Source organism: Carya illinoinensis, chromosome 4 (genome assembly GCF_018687715.1).
Source record: "Carya illinoinensis cultivar Pawnee chromosome 4, C.illinoinensisPawnee_v1, whole genome shotgun sequence".
Lineage (NCBI taxonomy): Eukaryota > Viridiplantae > Streptophyta > Magnoliopsida > Fagales > Juglandaceae > Carya > Carya illinoinensis.
In genome coordinates, this window is record NC_056755.1 from 37,429,304 (window position 1) to 37,443,296 (window position 13,993).

At 38.8% G+C, this 13,993-nt stretch overlaps 1 protein-coding gene across 1 annotated transcript; it reads left to right on the forward strand.

Moving 5' to 3' along the window:
* Positions 1–9,627: 9,627 nt before the first annotated feature.
* Positions 9,628–11,280, forward strand: LOC122306884 (E3 ubiquitin-protein ligase ATL42-like). The gene has a single exon (XM_043119432.1). The coding sequence runs from the start codon at positions 9,831–9,833 to the stop codon at positions 11,109–11,111; it is 1,281 nt and encodes a 426-aa protein (XP_042975366.1). The 5' UTR covers positions 9,628–9,830; the 3' UTR covers positions 11,112–11,280.
* The last annotated feature ends 2,713 nt before the right edge of the window (positions 11,281–13,993 follow it).

The window sequence follows — 13,993 nt, forward strand, 5'->3', positions numbered from 1 at the left end:
GTACACCCATAGGACCCCTGGTAGTTCCTCAGCTCACCTTCCTTTCTGGTCCGTCAGCTTTTTCTTTAGGATTACCATAAGGGTTTTGTTGGTCACCTTGACTTGTCTATTGGATTGCGAATGGCCTGGAGAAGGGTACTTAAACTTGATCTCGAGTTTTGTACACCATTTTGGATAGTGGAAGGAGTCAGATTGTTGGCCATTGCCGAAGTGGCAGACCATGGATTTCCATAGGAACCTCGTGATAGCTACAACGATGATGGTTTGCAGAGCTTTCGCTTCTACCCATTTGATAAAGTAGTCCATCGAGACAACCACAAACCTTAATCCCCATTTGCTCAGAGAAAATGATCAGACTAGATCCAACCTCAACTGCGTAAATGGCTACAAGGACATGATAGAAGTTAGCTCTTTTGGCGGGCAATGAGGTACCAATGTGTGCACCTGGCACTTTGGACATCTTCTTATGAACTCTTTGGCGTCTCTGAGGGCGTGGGGCCAATAGTACCCCACCTTCATTACCTTCGTGGCTAGTGCTCTGCCTCCCAAGTGGTTACCACAAACTCCTTCATGTACCTTGGCTAATAAATACTGGGCCTCATCCTGTGAGACACGTCTCAAGAGTGGTTTGAAGAAGCTCCTTTTGTACGAGTCTCTATCTATCATCTTGAAGCATGCCACTCTGTTTCTAACTTTCCTGGGCTTCCCTTTCATCACTTGGAAGCTCGATGGTGTCGAGGTACTTCATTATATCTGACACCCACTCTAGTATTTCAAGATCAATGATCTATGGCCGAGAAGTCCACTGTCCGTGTTACCTTCCCTTTTGGTAAGCATGAGTCTTCTTGTCCCGGTGCTGCCTGTGCCAGTTGGTCAGCCCTTTGGTTTTCTTCTCTAGGGACTTGTTGGATGTGAAAGTATTGGAAGAAGTCACATTCCTCTCCAACTAGCTGCAGGTACTTCGTTAGTTTCTCACCCTTCATGGCAAACCCACCCATCACTTGGTTGACGACCACTCGAGAGTCTACCCTGATCTCCACCTTCGTTGCTCCCAATAATCAAGCTATCGACAACCCGACTAACAATGCTTCATATTCAGCTTCATTGTTAGTTATCTTGAAGGCTAGCTTGATTGTGTAGTTGTATTCTTCGCCAACTCCTATGATGTTGTGCAGCCCTGCCAGCCCAATAAGCCATCAATATGGACTTGCCTGGGCTTTTCTATGGGGGTTATTGGCACTTCTTCGAGGTAGCCAATGAACTTGGCCACGAAGTCTACCAACACCTATCCTTTTATTGTCATGCAAGGGATATATTCAATGTCGGACTCACTCAGTTCAACAACCCAATTCAGCAAGCAACCTGAGGTGTTCGGTCTCTGCAAGACCTTCTTAAGGGGGGTGTCTGTGAGCACCTTCATGGGGTGAACCTAGGAATAGGGCCTCAACCGCCTGGCGACAATTATCGAGGCAAAAGTGATCATGTCCATCTGTGGGTATCTCACCTCAACTACTCTGAACGTGTGACTAGTGTAGTAAATAGGCTGTTGTCAGTCCTCTTTCTCCCAGACCAAGATTGCCAAAACCTTATGCTTCAATACTGACAAATACACTAGGAAATATTTTGCTTGTTCCACTTGGCTAAGGAGCGGTGGATGAGTCAAATATCTTTTCAACTTATCGAATGCCTGGCTACATTCAATGTCCCAGTATTGTACCTTCCTCAGGACTTTGAAGAATGATAGGCATTTATCAATTGAACAAGCAATGAATTGGTTCAAAGTGACCTCTCTCTCCACCAACCTTTGCGCCTCAAAAATCACTATATCCTCCGCATATAATAAATGAGAAACTAAAGGCGTACCTCTCTAGCTTGAGAGAAGCCTCCAATTGTTCCATTCTCATATTTTTTCTTTAACAATCTTGTGAAGACTACCTCCATCAAAATAAATAAATAAGGCAAGTGGGGGTCCCCCTATCAAGGCCCTCTTTCCCCCTTAGAAAAACCCTTACCAGTTCCATTAAGAAAGATGGAGTACCATGGCATTGCACAAGTTTTGATCAACCCACAAACCTCTTCAGAAAACCCAAAGGAGGCCAAAACATGTAACAAGAAATTACAGTTCACACGATCATACGCTTTGAACATATCCACTTTCAACATCACATTTCCTCCGTACATTTTTTTGTGAATAGATTGGATCATTTCTTGCGTTAGATTGATGTTTTAAAAAATACTTTTTTAAGGGATAAAAGCACCTTGCTCATGAGAGATCACCCTCAACAAAAAATGTGTGAATCATGCAACAATAATTTTTCAGCATTTTTATAAATCACAGAAATAGACTTATTGATCGAAATTTATCAAACCGAGAAGGCTGATATACCTTTGGAATAAGAGCTATGTAAGAAGCCGAATAGAATCTTGGTAACTGCTTGCCTTAAAAAAATTCAGTAACGACGTCCACCACATCACCCTGTAAAATGTCCCAACATGCTCTGAAAAAATCCGATCCAAATCCGTCTGGACCCAGACTACTCGCCGCAGGAATACTAAAATAAAGCCTGCCGAACTTCTTCTAATGAAGGACTCTTGGTGAGATTTTTATTCTCTTCTTTGTTGTTATTACCTTGTCAGTAATCGAGCTCAAATCAAACAACACACCCTCGCACCTGTGACTCAAGAAATCTTGGAAATAATGGACTGCACCCTCATTAATGGCCTCTGGTGAGTCGAATGAAGTGCCATCGTATTTGAGCATTTTAGTTACTTGATTCTGCTGCTTTTTCTTCAATACCGCATGAAAACAACTTGTGTTATTATCACCTTCACGTAGCCATTTAACTTTGGCTTTTTGCACAAGCATAACCTCCTCTCTGTTCTACCAAGTCGATAACTCAACTTCTGATATCAGTAAATCCTACTCCACCGCCGCTTTATACCCATCCTGGAGGTGAGTTTCCAGTAGCTCAATCCGCTGCTCTAGATCATGGATTATGATTTCTACACGGCCAAAAACATCCTTATACCATGTTTTAAATGCTTTCTTCATGCATTTCATTTTGAATGTCAGATTCTCTAACCCACTACCATGCCCTTCATCTTCCCAACTTTTTTTGACACATGAAAAAAAAAATCCTTGTGCTCCACCCACATTTGTTGGAACCGAAAAGAAGATGGCCCATACCGTGGGAAATTCTGATCACAAGATACTATCATAGGTGAGTGGTCCGATGTAATGTGCCCCAAGTATCTCACCTAAGTTTGAGGGAGCAAATCTAAAAACTTGGAGTTAAAAAAACTCCGATCAAGACGAGCCCAACTGCTGGCTAACCCTTCATGCCCGTTGCACTAGGAAAGATTTTACCTTGGAATCTAATTTCAAGTAAACCACACCCATTGATCCAAGTATCAAACTCCTCCATCGCTATCAAAGAACAAGGAGCGTCCCCCCGCCAACCCCAACCCCCCCCGGCGGGCGGGGGCATTCATCATCACTCTTGATTATATTAAGTCCCCTAGAATCATCCATGGTAAATTAGCCTGCACATCCTCTTCTAGATTCCTCTATAATTGTCTATGTAGCCCATAATTACACTTAGCATATACGAATGTAATTAAGAACTCCATGCTCCTCTCCAACACCTTAACTATGATAAACTGATCAGTCATGCGCACATTACTCAACTTTACAATATTATCCCACAAAATCCAAATCTTCCCAGCCTGCAATTGATTAGACCAGCCATTCTCCAACCATAGAGATCTCATCAAGTTTCCCATTTTACTCTCATCAACAAAAGTCTCTGCCAGAGCTACAACCTAGGGTTTAAATTGTTTTATAAGCTTATTCAACCTTCCTCTTGAGGTGCCTAACCCTCTGATATTCCAATACATAACAGAGCCAATCATAATTCAATTTTAAGGGTCGAGTAATAACCCACTTGGTGCTTCTTGATAGACACAATTCACTCTTGCCTTCTCTGTTCTTGAGTCCACTATTTCCTCCCTCAGACAAATAATCTTTCTTTCCCTACTATAGCATTTAAAACATCCTCTTCCTGGTCAGACAAGGATTGCTGCTCAACGTCTGTATCGCCCTCTTGTATCTCTTGCCCCAGTTCATCCTTAGGCACCTTCTCCATCAGGACAACATCCTCATCACTTCCAACTTTAGCTTGTTCATCACAGTCCCCACTATGCACCTCACAATACCCCTGCTGCATGTTGTCTGGAACAAACTCCTGCTCTTCGTTTTGCCCACCTGCGATATTTTCCTCGTGTACAGGAGAGTTCATACTAGCAACACTAGTCCCCTGTATAAACATCCCCGGCTCACCCCCATCCCGCAATGTATTGTCCCCCTGTTCATTTTGCTTTTCCTTCTCTTTCAACTGCCTCTCTCCTTACTCTTCCATTGTACCAGTCTCCACTGCACCCTGGGCACTTCGTTTCGACCCTTCCATCATGGTTGTCTTAATTCCATTCTGGCACTCTATATTATTTTTCCCACCTACGGCATTTGGAAGTTTTTTAAATTCACGGTATTCCTTCCATGCCTTTTGCTTCCCTATTTTTTCAGCATCTCAGATACTATTTCCCTTCCTACAGGTCAGCTTGTTGTGCCCCTGCACTTTACAAGATGAGCAAAATGCTGGCGGAGTTTCAAACTCAACTTCCTGTTTGAAACCCGAACCAGGTGCACCAATAAAAAGAAATCCAGCTGTTGTTTAGAGGCATCCATCGCAAGATAAACACGTGCACCATCCGTTCTAGTCGCACAACATGTAGAGTTATCAGCCCCGATGAACTTTCCTAGCGGCGCCGTCAATATCCTGAGAATAGAGTCATGGTAATAGTTTGGGGGTAGTCCTGGAAGCATCACCCAGACCGGAACAATCGGAGTTTCCTACTCTTCAGTAAAACCCTGCATACAATGGAATACTCTGTAAGGGACACCATCAATCTCGCATGCCTCACGGGAGAATGCTTTGTTAAAATCATCTTCCGATGTTAGACAGACGAAAACATTTTTGTTCTTGCTCATGGAAGAGACGACCACAGTTCCAATTAAGCCCCATCTGTTCCTTATAAACAACCTTATCGCATCTAGAGTAGGTCTCTACTTGAGAAACCACAGAACCAACGAGGACCTGAATGGTGGCGCCCACCTTGCCACTTCTTCCTTTGAAAACATGAAACAAACCTGTCCATCTATGATCTTGGGTGGCCTCATCGGCAAGTTTACTTCCGGCAGAGCAATTCTTTCATTTTCGCTTTCTGTTTTGGTTTTCCTCATTTGCTTTTCTGATATCTAGTGAATTCTATTACTGGTCTCCAAATTAGCAGGAGTACTTTATGACAATTGAGAAATGCTATTGGTTTTCTCATAAGGGTATCCAAGGCTTTTGCCTCGACTACTCACCGGGCAATTACCGTACCCCACAAGACCTTGAGGGTGGCCTCAAGAGAATTATTGGGTGAGTTGAGTTTCAAACTCTTCTACTATCTACGGTGCTTATCAAGCTATACCTGCTTTAGTGCTTTCTATTAATCAAACAGACAAGTCTTAGGTGATAATCTCTACTTACATTTAAGAGGAGGTTTTTAATCAAACAGAGAAGTCTCAGTCGTTGACTTCGACACTGAGACTTCTAAAGCCACTTGGGAAAGGATGTTCATGCACGTTCACCGCTTAAAACTGGATGTTTCCGGATATTCCAAGTTCAATGTACATGATCATGATCGGTTTGTTTTCTTTAGCTTTCATGTACTACTAGACTAATGATGGAAACAGTATCCATCATAAGAAGCTACACGGAGCTCTGAAAATGGTTTCTTTTCTTTATTTTTTGTGTGTGAAAATGATATGCTTTTGACCAAGATAATTAAGGTTATTGCTTGCTGCAATTGCAAATGCTACGGACCCCAAACGTACTTTACCAGTTGTACGTCCACAATAGGCACAGACACGCCAGCCGATAAGGTTGATTTTTTTTTTTTCGGGAGATAAGTTGATAAGGATGAAGAGTGAAGCTACAGCTATTGAGAAAAGTCAACAAAAAATTTTGTTATTTATTTTTTTATATTTTTAAATATGTTTGTTTAATTCACAACATCACTTAAAAATATTTACTTAATCACTAAATAAAAAAATTAAAAAATTAAAAATTAAAAAAAGGCCTAACGAATTTGGGAGCTTTAGCATTTGTCAAGGTTGAATTTGTTTCTGCGTGCGTCGATCTATATAAGGACAGCTTTTCTTCAAACTGGTCGGCGGAAAATCCGTTTAAAAAATTAAACATCGAAGGTGTGCGCACATGCAGCTTAATTAGATTAATCACATCCAAACTCAAGTTTTCTATTTAGAAAATTAGATAATGTGTCATCAGGTCATCAGACTCCTAATTCTTCATGTTAAGATATGAGTAATGTTACTATATTCCTTAATTTATATCATTCACTTTAGTCTCTTGATATGGCATCATAATGTAGTGCCATGTGACTTATTAAAAAAAATTAATTTAAAACATAAACATAAAATAATAGAAGAAATTAAAGATTTTAGTCTTCCTCTTTTTTGTATTTTCAAACCCTTGTTTGTTTTAAATATATATATATATATAGATTAAATTTTTTTAATAAGTCACGTGGTATCACATTATTGTACGTACTATATGAAGAGAGCAAATTGAATGGTATAAATTAAAAGATATAGTAATATTACTATTTAGATGTTATCACATGGAAATATAAGGATATGACGTGGGTGCGTAGAAAATAGAAAATTATAAATGATGGAAAGTAAAGAACTTTTGGCCCACTTTTTCAGCTTTCTAATCCCCTTGCATAAGATTTTTATTTTCAATTTGATGTTCCTTTAACGATTTGATCAAACTGTTGGGTGAAGTAGTTGAAACACGATTGCAGGTGTCAAGAACCCACATCACATGGACAACTATTTCGTATTGGTCACGTTTGTAGTACCTATCATGTTTAAAAATGCTAAAAGAAATATATCATTTCTGTACTTTAATATCCCATGTGAAGCTTCAAAGAAACACAGCCTGTTTTGTGTTTGTTATTTGCAGTTTGGTTTTCCTATAATATGATTTAACAAAAGAATACGTAATGGTAAATTTTTACTTTAGAGTATTAGCAATGGATTCTTTATCTTTATATATAAAATTATATATTTTGAAGATTAATTTTAAATATAAAAAAAAAATTCTTATATTAGATTATGTATTTTTTTTGATTAAATAATAATAAAATAATAAAGAAAAAAGAGAAAAAAGAAAAAAGAGAAAAAGAGAAAGTTGAGAGGAGAGAGAAAAAATAATAAAATAATATTTGAAGAAAAAAATGACATCTTCAAATATGAATAATCACTTCATAATTATTTAAAATTATAAAAATAAATAAATCAATGTAGTTAATTTTATGATAAATTTATTTAAATTTAAAAATAAAAATAAAAATAAATAAACCATTACTAGTGTGACAAATTTCTATAGCTCTGCAGAGGACGTAACTGCTTATCAGCAAGGCATGCAAACTTTGCCCCTTCTCTCCAGCTCAGTTGCAATTTTCCTTCGTGCCGGAATTATTATTATTATTATTTTTTAATCTTTTCTGTGACCTTGAAAACATGCTTTCAATTTTACTAAACAAAACTTTCAAGAAAAATATTTTTGTGAAAATAAATACCTATTTGATTAGTAAATGACACATATTCGACAAGACTCAACTCGACTTTGACTCGTTAACTAATAATATTAAATAGCTATTGGATCAATATGAAAGAGTTACTATGGATTCAATGATTAGATTAGTTTTCGTGAAAAGAAAGTTAATTAGGGATGGAATGCTTAAAATTTTAGGAGTACAGAGATACTGTTTGGCCACATAAAATTTTTATCTCAAATATAAAATTCACATCTCATCATTATAATTTTTTCAAATCTCCATATAAAATATAATAAACAATTTAACTTTTTCTCTACTTTTTTAAATCCTAAAATAATAATAATATTAAAATATAATATTTTAAAAAGTTACCATAAATAATGGAAGATCATGGAATTGTGTTACTAAATATACTAACACTAGTTTAGAAACTTGGAATATCTTATAATTATGTGAATAATAGTAAAAGATTTTGAGTGAAAATGTTTTTATTAGATTTTAAAAAATGAGAGAAAAATTTGAACAAAAATAATATAAAGTTAAAAAATTATTTGAATATATTTTTTGCTTTGAAGTTTCTAAAAGTTCTATTAGTTTTGAGTTTGAATAATGATTAGACAAAAAAATTAAAAAATATTTTGTATTTGAGTATTTTTTTAGAATGAAAGTCTAAAAGTTTTAAAAATTTAAAAATTTTCTCAGTACCTAAACATGTCCTAAGACATGAACACTTCATAATCAGTTGGGGCCATTGGAGATGCACGTGGACATTAATTATATTTGTATTTTTCATTCACGTATTTATTTATAGTCCATACTCTCATGGTTGGTATGGAGTACACTATACTCTACTGGTCATTAATTCAAATTTTAAGATTCAAATGAGATTAACTTATTTCAATCTAATTTTAAGTTAAATCTAACATTTAAACACTCAACTCTCACATTACTAAACTCATTTCTACTAAAAACTTTCTTACACGAGTGAGCACAATCTTTTTCAAATCAATACATTTTTATACATGGGATCTACAACTTTTTTCATTTTCTCATAACTAGTACTAAATTTACCTTAACATCTAAACTCATTTTGGATAAACTCTACATAACTCATTCAACCTACTTAATTCACTACTATTCATAAATAACTCAATTCAACGTCCAAACATAGCCAGATTAAATAAATTCAAACTTGAAGGTATGTAACTTTTCAGCCGAGTTTCATCAATGCTTAGCTTATGTACTTGAGAAGCTCATTGACAGCTAACCAAAGTCGATGATTCAATGTATCTATATGGGTTCCCCACTACCAAAAACTCCTGTGCAAGCAACAATTAAATGTCATAAAGTTCCCACCATTCCTCTCTTCTTCTTTATGCGTGATAAATTATCTAATTCGATTAAGTGATAGGAGAGAAATTTTATTTCGATTAACTATATCAGTAGGTTAAGTAGATTCGACCTGTTGATATATATAATTACATTAATACTTAATTAAAATTAAAAAATTAGACCGAACTAGACCCGAATTGGTAAAATCGAAAATATCAATTTAGGAGGATAATCAATCCAAAATTAATTTTTTAAAATATAAAATCGATATATACCAGTTCAATTTCAAAATTTATGCAAAACTGATCCAAACCATACTGGTTTATTAGCGTCAATTTTGAACCAAGTTTCCTATGTTAAATAGTTCAAATTATTGAATTAATATAAATTTTGCAGCTTGAATGATGTCAAATGATTCCATTTACAATTGCGGTAGATCCAGTGATGTCAGATGGTTTTATTTATTATTATTACCCGTAGGAGAAGGCAGACAAAGTCAGAGGCCAAGCTTTGCCCACTACGGACTATAATCTTCTCCACACTACTATATCTCAAGCATTAAATATTTAATTAAAATTATAAAATTTAATTAGGACACATATAAACTGCCTAACTATGAACAAAACTGGGAAACTGACAAACCAGAAAGATAACCCTTGGTGTAAGTATATTTGAAAGGCCCGTGTCAAACTAACCCTTTATGAACTTGGAAGTTATCCCCACAAAAAAACGGAACATTTTCCAGAAGATGCTTGCTGCAGAACTTTAAGAATTCTGGGAAAATTCGGATATTTCACTAGCTAGACCCCATGAATCGATTAAGTTTGTTCATTTTGCAGCTCAATTTCATGTTCTTCCATGTCAAAGCACAATCTTCCTCAAACCAAGGGGATGGTCCACGAAATTTTCAACCAAGTCTTGGTGTTGTCTTAGGAATCCTCTTAATCATGTTCTCCGTGACAGTCGTCCTTCTGCTCTATGCCAAATTCTATCGGAGAGGATCTGTTCATGGCAATACACAGAACTTTGGATTTTTCAGATCAAGTTCTCGATTTTCCGGGATCGATAAAACTGCTATTGAGTCGCTTCCTTTCTTTAGATTCTCTTCGCTCAAGGGTACAAAGGAGGGACTCGAATGTTCAGTCTGTCTATCCAAATTTGAAGATGCCGAAATCCTCCGGCTGCTGCCCAAGTGTAAGCATGCCTTTCACGTTGAATGCATCGACAATTGGCTTGTAAAGCACTCGAGCTGTCCTCTTTGCAGGCACAAGGTAAGCGCTGAAGACCCATCAATTTTCACATACACAAACAGTATGAGATTGATGGAGCAATCAGAGCGGAGAGTTGACTCCAACATACAGCTCTTTGTCCAGAGAGAAGACGAGAATCGAGGGTCTTCAAGATTCAGTATTGGAAGTAGCTTTCGAAAAGCTGAAAATGGCAGTAATAATCATAAGGAAGAGAAATCGTTGATCCAGGAAGAAGATGGTGAGGGAGATGAGGATCATCATATAGTCTTGCATAAGCACAATCACAAGATCATTGTATCTGACTTTGTTTTCAAGAATCGGTGGAGCAGTGTGAGTTCTTCAGACCTGATGTTCTTGAACTCAGAGATGATAACCGCCATGTCAAGCAACAGATTCTCTTCTCTCACTCTGGATTCAAACAACGAGCAGTCCTCAACGGCAAGAGGTGTAGAAATTGAGCAGGTTATGAAGATCAAAGAAGAGATGGAGATGAAGAGATCATTTGAAAGCAAGATTAGCACACTGAGCAATACTGGTCCAGTTTCATTTCCAGGCCTTGCTTCTGCATCAGATTTTGCAGTAAATATTAGCCAGACATCAAGGCATATGAATCCAGGAGACAGAAGATCAATGTCAGAAATCACTGCTCTTTCAAGACATGGAGATTCGGGTATGATCAAGAGCAGAATTGGGGAGTCTTATATAGTTGGAAACGGGGAGAAAGAGGAAAGACTCAGACGGCTTTGGTTCCCAATTGCCAGAAAAACAGTTCAATGGTATGCCAACAGAGAAAGAAGGTCCCAACTGAATCAGAACACACCACAAGCATTAGATGTATAATTCAGATTATAGATATCTCCAAAGAATGCCATTTCCACCACTTTTACTTGAATTCATGGATACAGTTTCATGTAGATTTTAGGTAATATATACGCTGATAAAGATGGGAACAGATACAGATTTCGTTTTTCATTTCTGTTATTTCTTAAGTTTCGCAAATGGTTCTGAATTTCTGATGCCTAATGAGATTAAGTTTTCCTCAAAATAGATAATATATATATATTTATATACTTGAAGGCCCCACTTTATATGTCAAGGCTGACCTTAGCACTTCAAGTTGAAATTGTGAACCTCGTGAAATGAAAACTTTTGTCATACCTTGCAATAGAATATTGTCAATGATATGCTTTGCTCAAGTTTTGAGAAACAAGTTATTGCGATTGCAAGGGATATAACCCAACAAATCCGATAATAATGGAAGCAAGACATTGGATAAATGCTTTGACTTCTCCACCACACTATGAGTCTATGACATGTAAAATATGAGCTTAGTGTTATTTTGCTAAACCATCTTGGAGAAATAAGATGATGGAAAAAAAAATACTCTTTGTACTCCTATTCAGGATTATAAGTTTGGAGGGATCAAGTATCTATTGGTCTAGAATAAATAGTTGAATTAAAAATTTTTAGGAACACATTTAACAAATTGATAATATTAAAAAAATAAATTTCAAACTTCTATTCTTTCACGAATACCACTTGTAATTGGATTTTTTCCTTGGGTTGCAAGCCCAATATGTAGGCCTAAGTACGAAGAGGGCCCAAGTCAGCCAAATAATCCATTGACTCATTAAAGGGCCTTAGCCCTAGGACAGAAGTCAACCTACAACATCGAACGCGTTGGAAACTCACCATAACGCAAGGTAGGTAGAACATGCCACCTTGGCATCCTTCTATGGAGCCTAACCCCCTCTAGCTTTGAGTAGGCCAGTGGGCGCAAATCACGGGAAGTCCTTGATGCTCTGACGGATGGGGAAGTTAGAGCTTAACAGCATACACCCACAAGATAAACAGGGCAGAGAGTCATTCTGCATCAATTGCGCCACCTTAGAAATTATGCCACATTAAAAGAACCCGACTAAAGAAACTGCTGAGGGGATACAACCCCTCACACAAAGCATAGGCAATCGACCCCCGAAATCAAGTATAAAAGGCAATCCCCAAGAACTAGGAAGTCTCTTTGTACTCTCTATTCTTTTGCACTAAACTGTAAAACGATACTAACTTTAGCATCAGAGATTCCCAAGCCACCATCTCGTTGTGTTCTCTTTGTATTTACAACTCCCAGACCAAAGACCCGAGTTGCTGAGAGTTCGACACAAAAGCGTACGAAACATAGGCTTCACGTGTCCTTCATATGCCTACGAGAACCTGTTCTCAAATGACTCGAGGACAAAAGGAAGCAATGTCGATGGACATGGAAGCTAGATTAGCAGCAATGGAACAGGTGATGGTTGAGGCGGACACCGTACGAAAAGAGGAGGAGTTGCTAAGGGAAACCACCAACAAGCAAGGGGATGACACGAAACCCAGCAATAGTGAGCATGTTGGGTCTAGAATCGTTGGAAGGGACAGAGACACAGAGGAGGAAAGGCAGAACATGCAGAACAAACTGCGTAACCTTGAGGGAAAGTACGAAGAGATGGCGAGGAAGATGGGCACCTCGTCATCAGTGGACCAACTAATCACCAGCACGGGCCTGCGATATAGTGAGGAAGTGATGGCGGTGCCTCTACTACCGAAGTTCTGGGTCCCCCTCATGGAAATGTATGATGAGACTGGAGCCCGCTTGAGCATTTGGAAACCTTTAGGGCACACATGACCCTCCACGGTTTCCTAAGGGAAGTGGTCTACCAAGCCTTCTTGCTAACTTTAAAAGGACCGACGAGGGTGTGGTTTGGGTCCCTGTGCTTTTGGGTCCATAGACAGTAGGGTTGGCTTATCTATTCCTTACACAATTCATGGCAAGCCAGAGAAGAAGGTGCCCAAATGCGTACCTTCTCACCATCAAACAAAGGGAGGACGAGAGCTTGAAGGCATACTTGTTCGGGTTCAACAAAGATTGCATGACTACAGATGACCAGGACGAGAAGATAACCTTGGCCGCGCTCCTTAGAGGAGTGGGGCCTCGGTCCCAGTTCATGGTAGAGCTGGCAAGAAGGACCCCCACCACATTACAGGAGTTCATGGATAAGGCCGACAATTTCACCAATGCCTAGGACACACTCTGCGCTCTGATTGAGCTGAGGAGGAAGGAGCTGGAGCAAGTGGACAAGAAATGGAAGGCCCCAGCCAAGAACCAAGCTTGCTAGAAGGTAGAAAAAAGGTTACGCAGCGGAAGGAAAGAAGAATCCCCCTCAAAGGGCTTGGGATTTCGGTTTGACCGATTAGTGCACACCATCCAAAAAGACGACCGTCGGGCCACCCAAGATGATAACCAGCCCGCCGTTATTGCAGCTACCACTAATCCATCACCCACATCACCGAAGATTGTCATTCCTTGAGAGGAGAAAGATACCAGGTGGATTGGCTAACACAAAGATATGCTCCCGCTCGCCAGCCATAGTAGATGTGGAGGTGGAAGGTCCTGAGAGAGAAGCACTGAGAGGGACAATTGGCCAATGAGAGCCTAGAGCCCAAGGCAAAGAGAATCTGATTGAAGACCCCCACGTGGCCACCCCCATTCTCTGCAACAAGAGGGACCCCAGCAGGCGGAGATTAGGAACATCGTAGGGGGGCTCGTCGGCAGAGGTGTAACCTTGTCCAGGTGAAAGGCGCACGCTTGAGAGGGCTCAATACAGAGAAGTGTACTCAGCCAAGTACTGCCAGGCCAAGTATAAAAGAAGTGAGCCAACCCCACAATCTCCTTTAGAGAAAACGAC